We start from the raw sequence: 22,489 nt of genomic DNA, 5'->3' as shown, positions 1-22,489 counted from the left end.
GGGGGGAGGGTGTTGTTTCATTCTGTTTTTCCTAACTAGCTTTCCTTCCTGCGTTCCCAGGTCAAGCCTGGTTGCTGAACTTGCCATGGTTGGAGCTAAAACTTCCCAGCCATTGATACTTACGTTTATTCTTTTAAGTATTAGTAATTGGAGGTATCTGCAGTTACTATTTTTCTGCATATCTGCAGTCAGCTTCTGCTCAAATTTATCCCTGGCGAGCAATGTAACAGTTGGAACAGATAGTTTCATGAACTGCTAACAAGCAGCTTCCATATTTTTAACATTTTTTTTCTGGCCTTTTGCCTTTTTATAACGTGTTTATCATCTCTACAGAACAATAAGTAATGTTTTCAGTTATCAAAAATTTACAATCTATTCTCTATGCACTTTTGCTATCGTGACTGTGGTGTTTTCTGTTTTCTTTCATTTCCACTTGCTTCTTGCCAACTCTCTTGGTGTTTTCTGTTTTGTTGTTTTCTCTGAATATGAATTGGAAGTGATAGGAGCAGTCAGTTTGGTACAGTTAAAAGCCATGGTTCTTCCAGTTACGGTCTTTCATATTGTTGAAAAGAGGGTATGAATTACCAATATTTATTAGTTGCAGCATCAGGCCTTTCTGTAATAAGAAATTCAGAATTAAAATGGCAAAATTTACTGTTGTGTAGAGGGCTAGGCTGAGGTCTGCAAACTTGGTTCCAATTTTAAAGAATTTAATAGGTCTTGGATCAGAAACTGCTCTGTTATTTTGTATAGCAATCAGTTGCACCAAAAATAATATTTCTAATTCCTCTGAAGGACCTGGGTTGTTGCCACAGTACAATATTTGCACTTAGGCAGCTGATTCATTTCCTTTCTATATCAGGGTATGAAACTTGCTGGATTCCATAGCATGGATCCAGACCATGAGCCAGCAGAAGCAGCAGCTGCTGCTATTTCAACATGGCCCCATAATCCAGGGAGTTAACATTGCTGCAGCTTATTCCCCCTTCATGTTTTCAACCTGCAACCTATCTTGGACGCTAGGAAAAACTAAAAACCCTGATTTCAGCCTGGTTAATCAAGAAGGAAGAGAGCGGCATTAACTTCCTGACTTGCGGAGCCATCTTGAAATGGCAAGATTTTATGCAGCCACTGCAGAGGTTCCGTTAGTTGTGGTGATAAGCCTCAAAGACTGAATTTAGCTGAAGGAGATGAGAGATCAAACTTTATATACTTTCTACACCCCTGCTCTAAATACTTTCTGAGCACCAATATGTAGTGGATTGCAATACAGGCAGTCCTCGGACTTACAACACAATTGGTTCCTGAAAACCACATCTTAAGTCGAAATGTTGTAACTCGAAACCAATTTTCTCATAAGAAACAGTGTTATAAATGGGGGATTGGTTCCTGAACCAAGGCCCAATACCCTATTTTTACCAAAATATCCCAGAATTTTATACTTGATCAATTATAGATGAGTAATATAGGTACATTAATGTATTTCTATTGTAAATAGCAATCATATTGATTTGGAAGGACTTCTTTGAGGTGACTTCGCTGGATTTTTTGAAGGGCTCTTGGTTGGACTTTTTGAAGGTCTCTTGGCTGGAGTCTTCTTTGGAGCCTTAGCTGCAGGTTTTTCTGGAGTCTTGTCTGGTTTCTTAAAGGAAGTGTCCAGGGAAGTTTGGACAGATGTTCTCCAGGGAGATGAGAGACACAGCAAACTTGTTCGCTGGCATAGCGTTGCATCTCATCGGATCAAGCGTTGTAAGTTGAAACTGACATTTCATAGATTTCATAGACATTAGGGCTGGAAGGGACCTCGGGAGATCATCGAGTCCAGCCCCCTGCCCAAAGGGCAGGAAGTCAGCTAGGGTCATAGGATCCCAGCAAGATAAGCATCCAATTTACTCTTGAAGGTGTTCAATGTAGGTGCTTGAACCACCTCCGCTGGCAGACTGTTCCAGACCTTGGGGGCTCGGACAGTAAAGAAATTCTTCCTTATGTCCAGCCTGAAACGGTCATGCAGGAGTTTGTGACCATTCAACCTCGTCATCCCTTGGGGCACTCTGGTGAACAAACGTTCCCCCAGATCCTGGTGGTCACCCCTGATAAACTTATAGGTGGCCATCAGATCACCCCTGAGCCTGCGCTTTTCCAGGCTAAAGAGTCCCATGGCTCTCAGCCTGTCATCGTAACATCTGTTTTCCTGACCTCTGATCATGCGTGTGGCTCTCCTCTGGACTCTCTCAAGCTTCTCCACATCCTTTTTGAATTGTGGAGCCCAAAACTGGACGCAGTACTCCAGCTGCGGCCTCACCAACGCTGAGTACAAGGGGAGAATGACGTCCCGGGATTTGCTCGAGAAGTATCTATGCATGCACGCCAGCATTTTGGTCGCTTTACTAGCCGCAGCATCGCACTGGAGGCTCATGTTCATCTTGTGGTCAATGATGACCCCCAAGTCTTTTTCTTCTGTAGTGCTAACCAACGTAGCACTGCCGAGCCTATAAGGGTGCTGCAGGTTTTTCCTCCCAAGGTGGAGAACCTTGCATTTTTCGGTGTTAAACACCATCAGGTTCTCGTCTGCCCATTTGCTGAGCTTGTCCAGGTCAGCCTGGATCACCCGCCTATCTTCTGGCGTGGATGCTTTGCCCCAAAGTTTGGTGTCATTGGCGAACTTGGCCAGTCCACTCCTGACTCCAATGTCCACATCGTTAATGAAGATGTTGAACAGTATGGGTCCCAGGACAGAGCCTTGAGGGACCCCACTGGTCACAGGGCACCACGATGAGTGACTGCCATCAATTACAACCCTCTGGGTCCGACCACGAAGCCAATTTCCCAGCCAGCGGATCGTGGTGGAGCCAAGGCCACAACTGGGCAGTTTGGCCAAGAGGTGATCATGGGATACCAGATCAAAAGCTTTTTTTGAAGTCAAGATATATGACATCAATCTCTTCTCCCTTGTCCAGATGATAGTTCACCTGGTCATAGAAGGAAATGAGATTGGTCAAACAAGACCTACCCGCAACAAACCCGTGCTGGCTGTCCCTTAGAATGTTAGCCTGGGCCAGTCCATCAAGGATGGCCTCCTTAATAAACTTTTCTAAGATCTTCCCCAGGATAGAAGTCAGGCTAATGGGCCTGTAGTTAGCTGGATCCACTCTCCTCCCTTTCTTGAAGATCAGCACCACATTGGCCTTCTTCCAGTCTTCGGGCACTACAGCAGAGCGCCCGGAGTTTTGAAAGATATGTGCCAGGGGCTGGGCTATGACGCTCGCCAGCTCCTTGAGTACCCTGGGGTGCAGATTGTCAGGGCCAGCTGATTTGAAGGTATCCAGCTTCTCAAGGTGTTCCTTCATGAGGTCAGCATTGATGGAGGGTAGGGGATTCCCCTCACCCAGATTTCCCTGTCCCATAGCAGGCATTGGCATCCCGTGTGACTGATGAAAGAGTGACGCAAAGTGCCTATTTAATAGGTTGGCTTTTTCCTGGGCATCAGTTGTCAGTTGCCCCATCTGGTTTAGCAAGGGTCCAACATTGCCCTTGCTTTTCCTCTGGCTCCCCACATATCTGAAAAAGGACTTTTTGTTGTCCTTGATGCCTGAAGCTAGTTGGAGTTCAGTTGCAGCCTTGGCTTTCCTGGTTTGGTCCCTGCAGGACCGGACCAGCGCGGAGTAATCCTCCTTGGAGGTGAATCCCGTCCTCCATCCTTTGTAGGCTTTCCTTTTTAGCCACAGGAGGTCCGCTAGGTCTCTGGAAAGCCAGGGGGGCTGCTGTGCCTTCTTGCTGCCTTTCCTCCGTGTTGGAATAGATTTAGCTTGTGCACTGAGGATCGCTTCCTTGAGAAGCAACCACTCTTCTTGAACTCCCATCTCCCTGGGGTCATGGTCCCTGAGGGCCTGACCGACTAGCCTCTTGAGCTTGTCAAAGTCGGCTTTTCTGAAGTCAAGGACTTCTGTGTTGCTGACTGACTTGCCAGCTTTACGGCGGATGGTGAAGGTGATCAGCTCGTGGTCGCTGTTGCCCAACTTCCCATCAGTCACTAGGTCGCCGATTAGGTCGTCCCCCGTAGCCAGTACCAGGTCAAGCAGCGCTTTGCCTCTCGTTGGCCCATAGACTTCTTGAGTCAGGTAGAGGTCATCCACGCACGAGAGAAAGGTTTGCGCCCGCTCAGATTTAGCTGAGTGATCTTCCCACGAGATGTCCGGGTAATTGAAGTCACCCATGACAACCAAGGTCCTGGAGCAAGCAGCCTCAGTCAGTTCCCGGGCGAACTCCCGGTCAAGCTCAGGACTTTGAGTGGGGGGTCTGTAGTAGACTCCCACTGTTGTGTCCCCTGTGCCGAATTCCCCACGAATTTTTACCCAGAGGGTCTCTAGCTGTCCATGCCGGTCGCCAACATCAGCTTGCAGGGACATGTAGCTTTCCTTCACATAGAGAGCTACACCCCCGCCCCTTTTGTCAACACGATCCCTCCTGTATAGGGTATAGCCCTCTATACCCGTGGTCCAGTCATGGGTGGAGTCCCACCAGGTCTCCGTTATCCCAATGACATCATATTTCTTTGCACTGAGCAGGAGGACGAGCTCGTCCTGCTTGTTGCCCAGGCTGCTGGCATTAGTGTACAGGCAGGCAAGTGTGCCCTTGGGGGCTCTCTTATTCTCTCTTATTGTGTGCCCTCTTGCCTTGCCCACAGATTGTGCCAGGGCTGGGGCAGGGGTGGGCTCCCTTAAGTGCCCCCTTAAGTGCCTTGGTCCACTGGCTTTGCAAGGGCCGTTCAGCGGGCCAGCAGGGGCGGTAGTCCCCCCATCCCCTAGCGGGCTTAGTTTAAAGCCCGGTGGAGCAGGTCAGCCTGCCTGGCTGAGAAGAGCCTCCTCCCCAGGGGGGAGAGGTGGAGGCCATCTCTTCCCAGCAGCTCGCTGCCTCTCTTTCCAAAGAGCGGGCTGTGGTCATGGAAGCCAAAGCCTTCCCGATGACACCAGCACCGCAGTCTTTGGTTCACCGCATGGATCCTTCTCTCCCTCCTCAGCCCATAGCCCGAGACTGGGAGGATCGACGAAAACACCACCTGAGCTCCCAGGCCCCTAAGCTCCACTCCCAACTCCCTGTAGCGCCTCATGACCTGGCTGGGGGTGCTCCGAGCTGTGTCATTGGTGCCCACATGAATAAGGAGCATGGGGTAGTGATCTGTGGGCCGGAGGAGCTGCTTTTTGTGGGATCTGTATATGATAACTTGCTGTTATGAGATGACCCTTTTTATACCCAAAATTTGTTATATGTGAGGTAGATTCACTCTTACACGATCAGCAGCAGGTAAGTCTGTGGGGGGAAGGGAAAGGGCTGTGGGCAGGGGACAGATTGATGCTCCAGCGGTAGGAGGGAGAGTGGGGCACAGGCAGGAGTGGGAGCCAGGGTGAGTGGGGCCTTAATTTTCCCCCCTGCCAGTGGTGAGGGAGGGAGTGGGGTTGGGGCTGTGGCAGAGGCAGGCGCTGCATGGGTGGGGCACGGGATGGGGGGAATGGCTCCTGCTGCTACGGGTTGCCACTGTGGGCTGGGGCCAGGGGCCTTAGTGGGTTCTTCCGGCAAGGGTGCTGCACTCAGGGTGGGCAGTGGCAGCCCTGGGAGGGGGACTGTAGCCACCCCAAAATTATCCATTACCCACCCAACCCACCTCCCAGCGCTGCCTCTGCCTGCTTGGAGCACAGTGTGGCCCCTGGCCCCAGGCTATGGCGGCAGCCCATAACAGTAGGACCTGCCCCCCCATCCCATGCCCCGCCCCAGCCATGCCTCTTCCCCAGCCGCAGCTCCACTCCCTCTCTCACCATTGGTTGGGGAGCAGATTGAGGCACCACTCACCCTAGCCCCTAGGGCTGGGTTCTTCCTGGCAGGTGGTTTGGTCCACTCTGCATTTGGGATGGGCGGCAGCAGTGCTGGGATGGGGATCGAGGGGGGCTACAGTGAATTTTGAGGAGGCCGCAGACCCTCGCTGCCTCCCCCCTGTAACTCCCTTCCCAATGCCACCACTGCCCACCCCAAGTGCAGCCTGGCCCAGCCCCCCACTGGGAAGAGCCCAGCACCACCCCAGCCCCAGCAGACTTACCTACTGCTGATGCAGTCGAGGTCTTGGAACATATACCTATTTGTTACCTTGTAAAGTGGGTTTCCTTTATGTGAATTTGAGTTGTGTGCAGTTTTTCAGGAACACATCTACTGCATAAAGCAAGGGAAATGTGTATTTCTTTTTGAGCTTGTATGAGCTTTGAGCCTGGGTGGAGAAGATAATTAATCACCTCTATTACCCTCTAACCTGTTTTATAATGAAAATATTGGTGTAAATATTTAGGGTTATGAGAAAAGTTTGAACTTTGTTCCACTGGAAAATGTTTGGCATTCTTAAAGAAGACTTAAGAGTACCTCCCATTATGATAATGGGAGGAGAAAAGGATTATTTTTATTGCTGTTTCACATGTGCTTTTTATGAAGTAATTTAATGGAAAATAGGCTAATTTACTGTCAGTGGAATAATCTTCAGTTTTAAAGGTCATAAACAAATAACATACTTTTAGCCTATTTACTTTATTATAACAAAACATTTTTTGTGTAGTGTGCCCTTCTTGTGCCACACTGCCCAGAGAATTTGGCCTTTATACTGAAGTAAGCATCCCAGTAGGACAATCTTTCAGTACTGAAGAGCCAGTGACACACTTTTTGCTTCTTCAGTGACTCAAGAGGCATGGTTACTCCTTTACCATAGTGGTCCTTAGCTATAGTTTCATCCTGTTTTTGATTGGTTCCGTCTGGTGTAAATTGAAGTTCCTCTTTCTGGCTAGTTTAACTTGGCACAAAGGTTGCACCAGAGTCAAAGGAGTACAAAGATACAGTGTTAATCCATCACTGTGTGTGTAAACTCTAACTTGCACTATTGGATCAGGTTCCTGATCCAAAAGGTTAGTCAAAAAATTTGGTCAAAAGGTTAATTTTCCAGAACAGACTTAGTTGGCAAGTGTTAATTACTGCAATGATTATTCATCTTTGGAAGTCTCAGTGGTCCCAGTCTGGGCATATATATGGTGGCTTCAACATGCGTATAGGACATGGTCAAATTTGCCCTTTTTGTTTAAACAAAAGACCTTGTAAGCAGGGATTTGAGTTTCCTGTTTCATTTGGAAAAAACACACATTTTTCTCTATATCGTGTGTGTGTAGTGGTACTTCATGTTAATTATGGAAAAAGGCAGATTTAGGGGTAGAGAATTTTGAGTGGTTTATCAAAGAATTTTGGATTTTTTTAATCAGAAAAAACAGGATCCCTGCTCATAAGAAACCTTATATATCCCTACATGCTGAAAGAAAATATTGCCTACAATAGAACTTATTTCTCTCCACCCTAATATAAAAATGTATTCATGATTTTCTTCTTCCATATTTTAACGTATTGTTGTCAGTACTTAATTCTTGCCTCTATTTGTGAGGATATATACTTATTTTTATATCTACTATGTACATTGCTGTGGCCGACCCATATAAAAGTATTGTTCTGTGTCATATACCTATCAGAGATGCCATGCTTTAGGCAACTATGGTATGTAAATTATGCTGCTATTAAGTCATATAAGTCATCTTTATTTGACATTCCAAACTAGATGATATGTGTGCTTGTATGACTGAAAAAGTATTTAAACCAGATTCTTCCCCTGTTCTGGCCTTTTTTGGCTGCTTTGGTAGCTTAGATGGGCCAGAAAACAAAGCTATATTTTCTCTTGCATTGTGAGAAGTTCTCAGCTGAGATAATAAAAAAAATAGGGACTCTTACAGTACAGGAGGTATTGCAAAAGCCCAGCTTTTCTTTGACAGTCCAGGCTGACCTGGATGACCCTTTAGAAGTGTAAGCTGGTGCACTCCTTAATAGTACTGTTGGGGTGAGTGCTGGTTGTAGGAGCTGGGATCTGTTACCTGTATATACAGTTTGAATTGTACCCAGTGGTAATGGGACACAGCAGAGTAGCTCCATGTGAGAATTTTCTACTTGTATAAACTGTTTAGCATACTAAAGTGAAAGGTGTGTATGTGTGCATGTATGTGCATGTGCACACCCTCTTTAGTTGAGCCTCATTCCATGTATCCCCCTCTTTTCCTTCCATTCATTTTCCCTCATTTTCTACTATTAACGGACAATTTTGTACCTTACATCTTTTTTAGATATAGAAATAGTCTGCCAATAAGACATTAGGCAGTAGGTAGTACATCATTTTATGATGAGCTTGCAGTATTTTGTTGTCTGCCTTTCATGAAAGTAGAGAATATTTTAAACTGGGTTTTTCCTCAATGCATGTTGTCTTGGTGGTAATACCCGAGTTGTCAACTGCAGTGTCTTTTAAGAGGTATATTACCTGACACAATAAACCACAAACTGGCTTGAAAGAGATCTGCATTTGCTCTTTAGGGCTAAGTACAGACATTTGGGGAGGTTAAATCTGATTCAGAATGGCTCCCTGACTTAAACTTGGCTCATCCCAGTGCCAACCTTACATTTACAGACCTGGTCTCAGTGACCTGCAGTCAGTCTAAACCTGTAACTATGGAAGTTCCATGTACACAAATCAGTCTAAAAATTGCAGAACACAGTTTAAGATAAACCTGGATCCATGTAGTATCAGACTTACTCGATTTTAGGTCAGACTGGTGCATGGAACTTCTGTCTGCTTCTCCTGCACAGCCCTAGGGCTGGGAAAACCCAGCCACTGGTCCAGCCTCAGGCTGTTCTTTTCCCTGCACGGCTCTATTCTTTGTCCCCCTCCCTTGCCTCTTCCCATGCCCCACCCCTGCATCAGCCAGCCAGGCCTCTCAACCCCCATCCCACAAGCTGGTCTGAGTGCAGCCACTTTTATCAGCATTCACTACTACCAAAACCAAGCAAGTAAGTCCTAGTGGAGAGTGGGGTAGGAGGGATTGAGGGGGGAGGGGGAGGAGATGTATAGATTCACTGTGGGGAACCCAACGCCACCTGTGGGTCATGCCTGCCCCCCCCCCCAGTCCCTCACAGGTTGCACCTGCCCCCCCCTTGGAAAGCATTGCTTGTCTCCCCCCATACCCTCAGTCCCCTGGCAGATCCCCGATCCCCTTGAGTTTGCCATTCCCAACCACGCAGTTAGCCTCCCCATCCTGACTTACCTGATTTTGGGCAGCTGTTTTGAATTGATTTAGCCTCTGCCTAATGCTCCCAAATGTCTGTACTTGGCCCCAGTGAGTAATGCAGACGTATACAAGTCCATAGGGCCGGATGCAATGTGTCCAAGGGTGCTGAGGGAGTTGGCTAATGTGATTGCAGAACTGCTGGCTATTGTTTTTGAAAACACATGGCTATTGTGGGAGGTCCCCATTGTTAAGAAAGGAACAAAGGAGGATCCAGGGAACTACAGTAAGCCTCACCACAGTCCTCAGAAAAATCATGGAGCAGGTACTCAAGGTATCCATTCCTAAGCACTTGGAGGAGAAGTGAGTGATCAGGAACACTTGGCATGGATTCATCAAGGGCAAGTCATGCCTGACCAACTTAATTGTGTTCTATGATGAGAAAATTGGCTCTATGGTTCCGGGAAAGTAGTGAATGTGATATACCTTGAATTTAGCAAGGCTTTTGATACGGTTTCCCACAGCACTCTTTCAAGTAAGCTAAGGAAGTATGGGTTGGATGAATGGACTAAGGTGAATAGAAAGCTGGCTGGATCATCAGCCTCAATGGATATTGATCAATGGCTCGAGGTCCAGTTGGCAGCAGATCAAGTGATGTGCCTGAGGTGTTGATGCTGGGGCTGGCTTTGTTCAGTATCTTCTTTAACAATCTGGAAGATGGAATGCATTGCACCCTAAGCAAGTTCACAGATGACACCAAGCTGTGGGGGTGTATTAGATATGCTGGAGGGGTAGGGTTAGGATTCAGAGTGATCTAGACAAATTGGAGGATTGTGCCAAAAGAAATCTCATGAGTTTTAATAAGGGCAAGTATTAAGTCCTGCACTTAGGATGGAAGAATCCCATGAACTTTTACAGGTTTGACATCAACTGGTTAAGTAGCAGCTCTGCAGAAAAGGGCCTAGTGGGTATAGTGGACAATAAGTTGAATGAGAGCCAACAGGATGCCATTGTTGAGAGGAAGGCTAAGAACATACTGGGCTGCATTAGTAGGAGTGTTGCCAACAGGTTGAAAGAAGTGATTCTTCCCTTCTATTCGGCACTTGGGAGGCCACATCTGGAGTACCGTGTCCCATTTTGGGCCGCCACCACAGAGAGGATGTGGACAAGTTGAAAAGAGTCCAACAGAGGGCACTGGGCTTATTTAGTCTGCAGAAGAGAAAACTGGGGTGGGGCATCACACTTAGGCTCAGCAGTGCTACACTCGCTAGCACCATGGGATTTGGGAGTCATGGTTGACCATCCAGTGTGATACTGCAGCCAGTAAAGTGAACAGAACTCTGGCTTGCATCCATCACTGCTTCTCAAGCAAGTCCCAGGAAGTCACCCTCCCATTGTACTTGGCCTTGCTGAGGCTGCAGCTGGAGTACTGCATTCAATTCTGGGCTCCACAATTTAAAAAGGACATGAAGATGCTTGAGAGAGTCCAGAGGGAGAGCCATGTGCATGATCAGAGAGCAAGAGAACAGGCCCTATGAAGGGAGGCTGTGAGCCATGGGACTCTTCAGCCTGGAGAAGTGAAGGTTCAGGGGTGACTTAGTGGCGGCCTCTAAGTACTTAAGGGGTGTAGATCAGGACCTGGGGGAACTCCTGTTCACCAGAGTGCCCCAAGGGATGACAAGGTCCAATGGTCACAAACTCCTCCAAGACCATTTTAGGCTGGACATCAGGAAAAACTTCTTTACTGTCCAAGCCCCCAAGGCCTGGAATAGATTCATCCCAGGGTTTGTGCAAGCACCTACTCTGGACTCTTTTATGAAACATTTGGATGCTTATCTTCCTGGGCTCCTTTGACCCTAGCTGACTTCCTGCCCCTTGGGCAAATACGCATGGGAAGGAGATGGAGGGAATAAAGAGAGAGAAAAAAATTGGGCATAATGTTTTACATTCATAGTTCTGATCCATATTTTTCATTGTTTGGATATTGTCCTACTTGGACAGATTTTTAAAACAAGCCCAGTATACTTATGCTGAGTTCCTTATGAATGTTTTAAAAATTCCCTCTTTAGCTGCCATTTTTTATTTTTCTCTATCAAAGAATCTACCAGTAAGACTTTGTTCCATGTATTAGATTGATAAAGGCCGCTTGATCACTCTGTACTGGGCTCAGCTCTTCAGAAAATCATTACAAGTGAAGCTTTTTGCCTCATTTAACATAAGCATATTGGGTCAGAGGAAGCCTGAAAAGGCTTTCTAGATGGCTATTCTTTTTCACCGTTCATTATTTGCTTTAGTGTGCTTGTTCCGAAAGACGAATTTTAATTCTATAATTTCAGCAATGCAATCCATCTTTGACTTATAACAATAGTTATAACATCTAACAGTAGTTTATGCTTAGGTACTTCAGTGCAAAAAAAAATCTTACTATTTTATAATCTATACATTTCTATATCCCACTTCCCATTTTCAGAGCTTCTAGTTATTATCCTTGGCTGTCTTCTGTTCTTTTGCTGCCTACTTTATGTATGAATGCATCCATTCTCTCCTTTACTATTGTTATAAAAAACAAAGTGCACTATATACCACACTTTTCATTAAGTTTTACTATGTTGCCATGTCATTCCAATCTCTATTTTATCTATTAAATGCTATATTATATGAATATTGAAAGATAATGAAAAAATACCTTAACCTGAACATTCTATTTAAAGACAAATTCTTTTAGCTAAGACTGGAGATCTGCGGTGGAAATGCTATTACAGAAATTTTCATGAGAACACAAAATTTAACTTTACCTTAAAATCTGTTATATTGAATTGTATATTAAACTTATTTTTGCACCAAGCAATGTAGGGCTTTGTTTTAGTCTTATAGGACAGGGTGCTTGTACACATGATGAAAATTGCCTGTTCTTGTGGTTTAATTGCATCACACTTTACATATATACAGGTTTTTTGATTGGGCCCCTTGCCGTAATGGTGATGATAGCCCCCAGCTTGAAATGGTGCATTTTTAATCATCACAATTAAAAACCCACTATTTCAATTTAGGGGAGTAAAACCTTGTCACATGTAGAAGTGTCCATACAGTCTGCTTTCGAGTAGAATCAAGAAGTTATGCATTAGTCATAGTGAAACCAGCACTATTTGATAACCTAATATACTTGCTCCCATATCTAAATAATGTTAACTGTACTGTTGCTTATAATTTAATTTTTTTAAAACTTAAGTGAAAACTATGTCTAATAGTTATCCTGTATAATTATCTTTTGCATGGAATAGGTTTCAGTAGTATGTTTTGGAGCATTACTACAGGGAGAAGAGGAAGAAAAATTATTTTTAAATTCTTACATCATGCATTTATTAACAAGGATCCCTTTTTTGACTATACTCTTCAAAACCTCAAAAATATTCTTCTTTTTTTTTCAAAATAATTTTTTAAATACTGTTTAATATAGTTTCACACAGGTTCAGATATGAGCTCACCTGAATGCTGAGCCATGCACCTGATCCATGTAGCTGGGCCCATTGGAATTTCATTAAGGTTGCATATGGGCACTGGTCCACTTGCACAGATGTGATGGCTAGACTGAAACCTTGTAGTTGGATTTTTTGTTCTCTTTGCATCTTTTAAATAAGTTTCTACTTCATAAGTTTCATCTACAAATGTAATAACTAGTTTGGAGTAGCTTCAATGAGAGCTCCTATTTGTGTCTATTTATTTGTGCAAAGTTTACTTAAAAGAAAGCACATTAAAGTATGTACTCTTGTGTAATTTAACAGTTATCTCCTCTTTTTTTTTTTTAATGTCTCTTGAAGCCATTGGCTAAACTGCCCTTTTTGAAGTCAGTAGGAATTCTACCACTGGTGAATTGTAGTATAATGTAGAAATTCAAGGCATTTTATTTATTGCTTGCAGAGGTCTTTTTATCACCATCCATGACCGTGGGCACATTGCTACAATACTTAAATCCTGGCCTGAAAATGTCATCAAGGTAGGTTCAGTTCTATTTATGTGGTATAGCTGGCTTTGCTGTCTGTGACTAAAATAATTTTGACTGATTATTTTTCATTTAAACTGGATTAGTTGGTATAGCAATATCAATTAGAGTATTTTGGGTTCGTAACTCATTCTTTGATAGAAGGCAGTTTTCAGTTGCAGCTTCAGACTCATGAGGCTTTTAAAATTGGTTTGATATATAACTTTTAAGGTTTAATTTCATTATTTGCGTCAGAATACTTGCTATGTATGGATCAATAAACATCTCAGTGTAATACCTATATATTTTGGGACAGAGAAAATCTATTTACATTTTACAGGTGAGGCAATTTGTTATAATACATTCTAATGAAACCTCCTGTAAGGTGTAAGCTCTATCTACTGCTGCTGTTTGGATTTAAAAAATGTGAAAAAAATCTCTTTTTATCTTAAAACATCTAAGAAATAATTTCCATTTTGAGCTTTAATGTTGAATGTCCACAAATCAATAGTAACAAGGGGTAAATGCAGTACCATCAATACCAATGATAAGTGGCTATTGAAAAATTGAGTTTGATTCAAACTATCATTACAAATTGGGTTTCTCTTTGCCTTTTTTATCCTTTTTGCTGTTTGTATTACCTCTTCTGTAGACTAGGGAGTCTGGTGCTTATCTGTCTTGGTAAAGCACAGCTTGCAGACATTTAAAAAAACCAAAACAACCACCCCCCTCACTTTACTGAAAGAAGCAGCATGTTATTTTAACTCAGCTCTGCAGTATCTATATAGATCAGGCACTTCAGCAGGGCTTTTTGGTGCTTTTATCTAAAACTGAGTAAATCTTAGATGAAAGCACCAAAAAAGCCCCACTAAAGTGCCCAATCTATACAGATGTTGGCCAACTGGGTCCAGCTAACACATAGCCTCTTCTGGGCATGTGCTGGGCTTGGCATGGGAATACCGTGTTTAAAGTGCTTTAGTTTAATGTGTTCTTTTGTTTTTTTTAATGTCTGCAAGACCTGAAACTCCTGTATTTGCAGTAGTAGCATTTACTGTTTTATTCTATTGATATGTATTTTGAAGTTGCTTTCCATTTTAGTCTAATTTTTAAAATACTTGTTGATTTTTAGAAAAGTTAAAATCCTCTTTCTTGTCAAGAATTTGCTTTTTATTACTTTTTTATCTGGTGGCCTTACAGTTAAGGTTAAGCAGTGCTTGTATAACATGGAAAAATATATATAGATACTTTTTATACTGTTTAAAGCCACTTAGAACAACTTGAACAGCTGCTGTTTTAAAAACAAACACTGAAATAGTTTAATGAGGAAAGATAGGAGACCAAATGTGCATGTAAACAGTGTATTTACAAGGTAACAGAATGCCCATTATTTAATTTTTATGACATTTCCTTTACTGTAATAAATTATATTTACAAATGTCCAAGTTGTCCTTTTTGAGTATAATGAATTAATTTCATCATAATGCAAACTGTCTCAGCAGAAATATCTGACGTCCATCACCTTGTTCCCTAAACTGTCCATTATCACTATTAATAGAAGGATGTTAGATGAAAGATCTGGATCATAGCTAATTTGTAATCTAAATTAAATCAGCTTTATTAAAGAAAATGTTAGGGAATTCCCTTATAATTTTAAACAAAAGTGATCTAGAACAGAACTGAGTAATGATGAGTTATTCAAAACTGTAGGTAGGTAGGTAGGAAGCATCAGCTATTGTCCATAGTGACCTTTTTCCTTAGAGTTCTGTACAGTTCTGATTATTTCCCTATACTCACTTTGTTCTGCAGGGCATGCATATCACCCTATAAATGCTAAATGAACCTTTAAAAAAAACATTTGCAAGCTGAAGCTTCTGTTAATGTTAGTCATACCTCATCATGAATATTCAAGCATTATGAGAGTTTTGTTCAGCCTTCTATAGCTATCATTTTAAAATAATTATGTAATTGCTTACCCAGAAGCAGGTTTAACATTTTATTTCCCATGACAACCTATCCAACTGCAAAGTTTTTTCTTTGTCCCCATTATCTTTTCTGCATAGTTTGGCACAGTAGCACACCTTCCTATTTTTAAAGCTCTTGAACTCGCTGAACAATTCCCTGGAGAAAATAGTTACCATATTTACTTAAATCCAGGAGAAGGTTCCTTGCCTTTTAACATGACAGGTGGGGGAAAGCCCCTTGTCTGGGATTTGAGTACAAGGCAGCAGGGAGGGAGGCAGCTGCTTTGGCTCTTACTCTAGCCCTGATCCAGGATTGGAGTCGGAGTTACAGCTGCTTCCTGTGCCCCTGCCTGCTCCCTCCCACTGACTCTGCCCCTTCACTACCTCCCCCACTAGCTGCCACTTACCCTCCAGCTCTGACACAGCATCAACCCCTGTCCAGCCTGGAGCCTGGAGCATACAGTTGCTGTAGTCTGGCCTGGTAGCAACAGTGGTGGTGGCAACAGCTCTGGCCCAGGCTCTGTTTCTGGTGCTAGGCTGGAACTGCCATTGCTACAAGAGGTGCTGCATGGCTGGGCTGGGACTGGAGCAACCATGTGTTCCATGCCCTGGGCTGGAGAGGAGCCAGAGCTGTGCCAAAGCCAGAGGGTAAGTGGTGGTTGGGGGACAGAGGCAGTGTGGGTGGGGGCCAGGCAGGATGTTGCAGTGCAGGCACAAGGTGGGGACTGGTGACAGGGGGTGCAGGCACAGTGGGGCAAATAGCAAGGGGACAGGAGCAGGTACCTTGGGGGAGGCAAGCACTGGAGCATGCAGGCACTGGGATGAGCGTGGGGCAGAAAGCCAGCAGCATGGGGCAGGGGTGAGGCCACTTGACTCTCCCTACTGCCTGCCCTCCCTGACACTGTTTTCCCTGCAGCTACAGTGCAGGGAGGACAAATAGATAAGTTGATTTTCCAATAATTAGATTCAAGACATGGAAACTTATAAGAAATACATTTATAATTTTTTTACATATGGAATCTAATTTTTGGGGGGTTGTCTCGAATACAAAGGCATCTTGGGTTTGGGTAAATATGATATCTAGTCTTTGATATTCTACCAGTATTTTGATTTTCTTTTTCTAATTCAACACCAGTATGATTTGAAAATCAAATCCAGTCCCAATGGGACATATTTAACTTCCAATTCTGTAGGCTTTATTACTTGAGGCGTTATTAAACTTTATTAGAAGTTGAAGAATCCCTCTCTTAAACTTAAGAAAGGCAGCAACAAGCAGTGGAGGTTTAGATTGGATATTTGTTCCTTTGACTGCATAATATTTAGTTTTGTTCTCTTATTTTTGCTTTTAATTAATGAGCCAAACTGTCACCTTTTTTTTTATTTTCTGCATTTTGTACTAGTATGGCCAGAAAATTTAGATTTGCTGTGTAACTTTTGATTTTGTCCAATTTAGTTCATTCAAACTTTGAAATTAGTTAATATAAATACTTTAAAAATCCTCAAAAACTTAAGGTTTAATCAGAAATGGTTGAATTGCATAGATGCACAGTTTATCTGATGCACACGCATGGGAAACTGGGGTGCTTGCTATTGGGAAGCATGCTAATGCCCAAATGGTGACTGTTCTACATCTTTGGTAGCATAGCGTGGACACCCCTAAACAGAGATAACTGTGAGCCACTTCCCAATTCATGATTCTCTTAGACCAGTTATGTCTATCTATACCTTCACTGTTCTGGTCAGAAATTGCAACATGACCCAGCAGAAAAGGATGGTTCATTTTTCCCTTGCTGAGTCAAAGATATACAGGAGAAAAAAACCAGTCCTGGGAATGCAGCATTGAACCCCTATATGATTTGTGATACTTGCTTCATTCTTAGAGGATTAGCACAGAAACTCCTGTTTGCAGGGAAAAAAAGTTAAAATCTGAGAACTGAAAATATAACTAAATGTAATAAAACAAATCAGGACTTTTACTCTGCTCTGTTTTAATTTATAGCTATAATGCTTTTTTCATTTAAAAAAAATTCTCAGCTTCTCAAAACAATAGTGCTTGTATGTACTCTGTGTTTCAGAAAAGAAGTCACTTGATATTATTTTAATTTTTCCTTTCAAGGCTATTGTAGTGACTGATGGAGAGCGCATTCTTGGCCTTGGGGACCTTGGCAGTTATGGAATGGGCATTCCAGTTGGCAAACTGGCACTTTACACAGCATGTGGAGGAGTGAAACCTCAGGAGTGTCTGCCTGTAATGCTGGATGTGGGAACAGATAATGAGGTAAATACTTTCAGAGGTAAATACTTTCATGAACATTTTGATGTTTTACATAATTGACTAAACTGAAGAAATGGATTTACTCTGGAATTCTATTACAAGGTACACATAAAGAGTTTAGGAAGAAAGTCTTACTCCCTCTTGATTTTTCCCTCTGTAAACAACTACGTGCACAGCAAATAAACTGGACGGTATAATTTTTTTTTGTAGTTTTCCTTAATCAGTTTTCCAACTTGTTAAATAGATCATGCGTAATGGAATCTTTCTTTTGATGGTTCATTATACTGAGAGTGCTCAGTTCAGCTCAGCTGACAGGAAGACTGATACAGGACCCTTAGTGGGGAAATTTCATCAGGCACCTGAGCCTTTCCCTCGTAGGAGGGCCCAGGTGGTCAGTGGAGCCCCCCAAAATATTGTGCTGCCTTTGAAGAGAATGCTCTTTTCAACTTCTTGTGCTAACCAGCAATAAATTTGGCCTGCTGTGACTATCCTCTAAAGACGCCCAAATTTACTACCCTGTCTTCATGAGCAAAGGTCCTATTTCGTAGAATAAACATTGTAGCTTTTTAAGAGGTTGTCTAACCTAGTTGAGGTGGGGAGACTGTTTGACCTGGAGGAACATTGGGACACCTATCATTAATAGGCTTCAGCTTTCCTTTTTCACTCAGGTTTTCAGCCTTGGGGTGTTCCAGGTTGCTCTGCTATATCTGCATCTGCAGGTGGTGGTGGCTAACAGAGCTTTTTGCTAACTCCATCTGGTGAGAAGTGTACAGTGCTTTCTTTCAGGCTTATATCTGGCCATTATCATCCTTGCTTTAGTAACCTCAAGGCTAGGCTATTGCAGTATGCTTTATATGGGGGGCTGCCTTTGACTATTGGAAGCTGTAGCTGGTGCAGAACCAATGGCCCATCTTCTGGTGGAGGTGGGTTGCCAGGAACATATTACTCCCAGTGCTCCACAGTCTGCACTGGTTTCCAGTAGCTTTCCTGGTGCAATTCAAGGTGTTCTTGACTACTTGTGGTGCCTGACCTTTTTGCCTCACTGACCAGATGAGTGGTACCAGATCTCTCTGCAGGCTGGGTCCAGGCATACAAGGTGGGTATGGATGGGGTCCTATCTGGGCACATGCAGCCATGACCCAGACCAGGGCCCAATCCAGCTATGTGCAGCTTGGAAATTGGGTAGCAGGGAAGTAGTGGCAGTTTTAATTGACACCTTTCCCCACCACATTTCTCCACCTGTGGGGAGCCCTGCAGGCTGGGTGACATGGCTTTCTGGCCTGGATTTGACCTACAGGCCAGGAATTGATTTACCCCTACCCTAAAAGGTCTAAGCTCTATGTACCTTAAGAACTGCCTTCTCCCTTTTGTCCTACTGTGATCCCTGAGTCTTCTGCAAATACCATTAATAAGTCAAGCTCCCTTAACAAAAACACATGAGAGGTGGTTTTCAGCAGTCTCTTCTAAGTTCTGGAACTTCTCTCCTCCTGCCTGCCCCCATGAGGCCCACCCAAACATGATCCTGGACATCTTCTGGAAACGCTGTAACACCCCTTTTTGGGCAGGTGTTTAGCAAGTAAGGCTAAGCTGAGATATTATGTAGGGCTGTCTTATATTTTATTTTAATGTTCTATTTGTTTTTTATAAGTTGGTTTGATCTCTTGTTTTGTTCTTGTGCTTCTTCTCTTGTTTTTAAAATTATTTTGCTCTTACTGTAAGCTGCCCTGAGCCTTTGTTGGGAAGGACAGCAGATAAAATTAATAAATAAATAGTTTAATCTAGGCAGGCTCTACCTAGGCCATCCATGAGAGAGTTTTCTTTAAACTGATTTTTAAAAATGTAAAGGACTCTACAACCCATCTGGGTAGCCAGTACATGGAAATAGTTCATTGTGGCCTCCAATTTCTTTCTTTTTTTTTTTTTCTCTCCTAAACCAGCAGACTCAAACTGGTGGGCAGGATTCCTTGGAAGGTAAGTCTGAGGGGAAAAGGTATCCAGGAAAGCTGGTTATTAAGAGAATGGGAGCAAACTATTAGGCCTGTGCGAATAGGGAAGTATTCGATTCAGATTCGGCTGATTTAGAGGACAGTGATTCAATTTGGAGATTTGGATTGCTGTCCCAAATTGTTTTGGCCGAATCAGCTTCAGAAGATTCAGTGCTGATTTGGAGATTAGGCCATAGGCTCTGATGGGGAATCGTTGACTTTTGTCATTTTGGGGCAGATTTGGATGAAAACAGCAGGGATGGTAGTCCTCTCTGAGGGCATGAAGCCTGCCAAGTTTCAAGGAGATAGGTGAAGGGGTTTCTAGGAAACTATACCTCAAACTGCTGAAAGCAAAACTCGTGCCACTTGTGTGTTTTAAGGCAGATTAAGATGAAAATGGCCGGGATGGTAGCTTGTAACAGGGGGCCTTCCCAGGGCTAGTTAGATCTCTTCCCATCCACCTGCTTCTAAGCAAGCCTCCTGCCTCTCTTTTACTCAGCCAGACAGCTCACAAAAGGGACAGAAAGGTTGCAGACGGAAGTTTATGTGCTGTTTCTGTATGTCTCCCCCAGAGCACCGTGATTTGGAAAGGGACAAGATCACAGTCACTGGCCAACTACAGATGTCAGTCTCCCCTCCCCCCACCCCTTGCTCCCCCTTCTTCTCGGTTTCATAGTTTCATAGTTAGTAGGGTCGGAAGGGACCCGAGCAGATCGTCAAGTCTGACCCCCTGCCATGGCAGGAAAGACTAGTGGGGTCAAATGACCCTGGTGAGGTTTTCATCTAGCCTCCTTTTAAAGATCCCCAGGGTAGGAGCCAGCACCACTTCTCTAGGAAGTTGATTCCAGATCCTAGCCGCCCTGACAGTGAAATAGCGCCTCCTGATATCTAGCCTAAATCTACCCTCTGCCAGCTTGTGACCATTATTTCCTGTCACTCCTGATAGTGCTCGGAGGAACAGGGACTCCCCCAATGCCTGCTGGTCCCCCCTGACTAGTTTGTAAATGGCCACTAGATCCCCTCTCAGTCTTCTTTTGTGTAGGCTGAACAGGTTCAGGTCCCGTAGCCTCTCCTCATTGGGCCTGCCCTGATGACCCCGATCATGCGAGTGGCTCTCCTCTGGACCCTCTCCATGCTGTTCACATCCCTCTTGAAGTGCAGCACCCAGAACTGGATGCAGTACTCCAGCTGCAGCCTGACCAGTGTCACATAGATGGGGAGGATCACCTCCTTGGACCTGCTTGAGATGCAACTGTGGACGCATGATAAGGTACGGTTGGCCTTCCTGACCGCTTCCCCACACTGTCGGCCCATGTTCATTTTGGCTTCAATAATGACTCCAAGATCCTTTTCTACCTCTGCACTGACAAGAAGGGAGTTCCCCAGCCAGTAGGTATGCTGCTGGTTCTTCCTCCCCAGGTGCACCTTGCACTTGTCAGTGTTGAATCCCATCCTGTTCTCATCTGCCCACCCCTGTAACCTGTCTAGGTCTGATTGCAGCCTGTTCCTCCCTTCTAGCATGCCCACTTCTCCCCACATCTTAGTGTCGTCTGTGAATTTGAACAGGGTGCTTTTTACATACCCATCTAAGTCGCTGATGAAGATGTTGAACAGTGCGGGCCCAAGGACCGAGCCCTGCAGAACCCCACTGCCCACATCCCTCCAGGTCGAAAATGACCCGTCTACCACCACTCTCTGGGTGCAGCCCTCCAGCCAACTAGTGACCCATTTGACTATGTAGGTGTCGATGCCACAGTCCCCTAGTTTTTTAATGAGAATGGGGTGAAAGACAGTGTCAGAGGCCTTCCTAATGTCCAGAAAGACTGTCTACTACTACTCCTGCATCTAAGGATTTTGTGACCTGGTCATAGAAGGCCACCAAGTTGGTTTGACAGGACCTGCCTCTGATGAACTCGTGTTGGTTGCCTTAAACATAATCTCCCCTGCTGGTTTCTTGTGGACATGCACCAGGATAACTCTCTCAAAAAGCTTACCCAGGACCGAGGTAAGACTGACTGGCCTGTAGTTTTGGGTCTTCCTTCCTCCCTTTTTTGAAAATGGGAACCACATTGGCCATTTTCCAATCCTCTGGCACCTCACCAGAGCACCATGAGTGCTCGTAAAGCCATGCCAGGGGTCCCGCAATGACCTCTGCTAATTCCCTCAGCACTCTGGGGTGGAGATCGTCAGGACCTGCTGATTTTTAAGTACATCCAGTCCCTCCAGAAGTTCCCTGACTAGGTCCTTACTGACCCTAGGCCTGGGTGTGCCTCCCCTGGAACCTACGGGGGTCCTTTTAGGGGGGTGACCTGGTCCCTACTCAGAAAAATAGAGGCAAAGAAATTGTTAAATAGGTTATCTTTGCTGTTTGGTATGGTGACCAGATTTCCTAGCGTGTCCTGCAGAGGCCCCATGTTACCCGGTACCTTCTTTTTACCCCCTATGCATTTAAAAAAGGACTTCTTGTTGTCCTTGATCTGGGTAACTACTCCCAGTTCCATCTCCCGCCTTGGCATTCCTGACCGCCATGATTGCTGTCGCCCAGGTGGTCGAGCACCCGCAGACCCCTCACTAAGTCGTCGCCCGTGGCCATGACCAGACCCAAAAAGGCATCTCCCCTGGTGGGGCTGTGCACCTCCTAGGTTAGATGGAGGTCCTGTGTCTCAGCTAGGAACCTATGTGAGCAGTCAGACCTGGCTGACTGCTCTTCTCAGCAGATGTCTGGAGAGTTCAGGTCACCCATTTCTGTTTCTGTTTTGTCCTACTTCCTACTCCCCCTTCCCCTGAAAGACTGCCTTCCAAAATCGCTGAATCTTTTTCCGAATCTTTTCCAGGTTGATTTGGAGGTCAGTCTCACCTCAATACTAGTGTTCCTTGCTCCTGGTGTGCAACCCTTTAACCCTGCCAGTGCCCCTCACTCCTGGCACACAGTCCCCACCCCCCTGATGTCCCTTACTCCCAAATCATAACCCCCCATTCATGCTGGTGTCCCTTACTCCAGAACCGCAGCCCCTGCCCCCCATTTGCCCGGCCCCAAGTAGACTACAGGATGGTGGTCTGGAGGCGCACAGAGACCCAAGGCAGCGACTGGGGCACTGCACAGAGTCTTTTGCTGCCAGCTGGGACTAAGGTTAGGGCTGTGGCCCAGTAGGGAAGACCATCACCGCACT

General features: G+C 44.6%; 1 protein-coding gene across 2 annotated transcripts in view; it reads left to right on the top strand.

Annotated features, from left to right (window-relative positions):
* Positions 1–22,489, top strand: part of ME1 (malic enzyme 1) — a 297,390-nt gene that overhangs the window by 98,310 nt on the left and 176,591 nt on the right. For both annotated transcript variants that reach the window (XM_090035718.1, XM_090035726.1), the window contains 2 exons: positions 13,038–13,113; positions 17,176–17,337. In XM_090035718.1, coding sequence (XP_089891844.1) covers positions 13,038–13,113; positions 17,176–17,337 — 238 coding nt within the window. The remainder of the gene's footprint in view (positions 1–13,037; positions 13,114–17,175; positions 17,338–22,489) is intronic.

This window comes from Crocodylus siamensis, chromosome 1 (genome assembly GCF_052110815.1).
Source record: "Crocodylus siamensis isolate JL-2025a chromosome 1, ASM5211081v1, whole genome shotgun sequence".
Lineage (NCBI taxonomy): Eukaryota > Metazoa > Chordata > Crocodylia > Crocodylidae > Crocodylus > Crocodylus siamensis.
The sequence above is the reverse complement of the archived record's forward strand: the minus strand, read 5'-3'. Positions and strand labels throughout refer to the sequence as shown.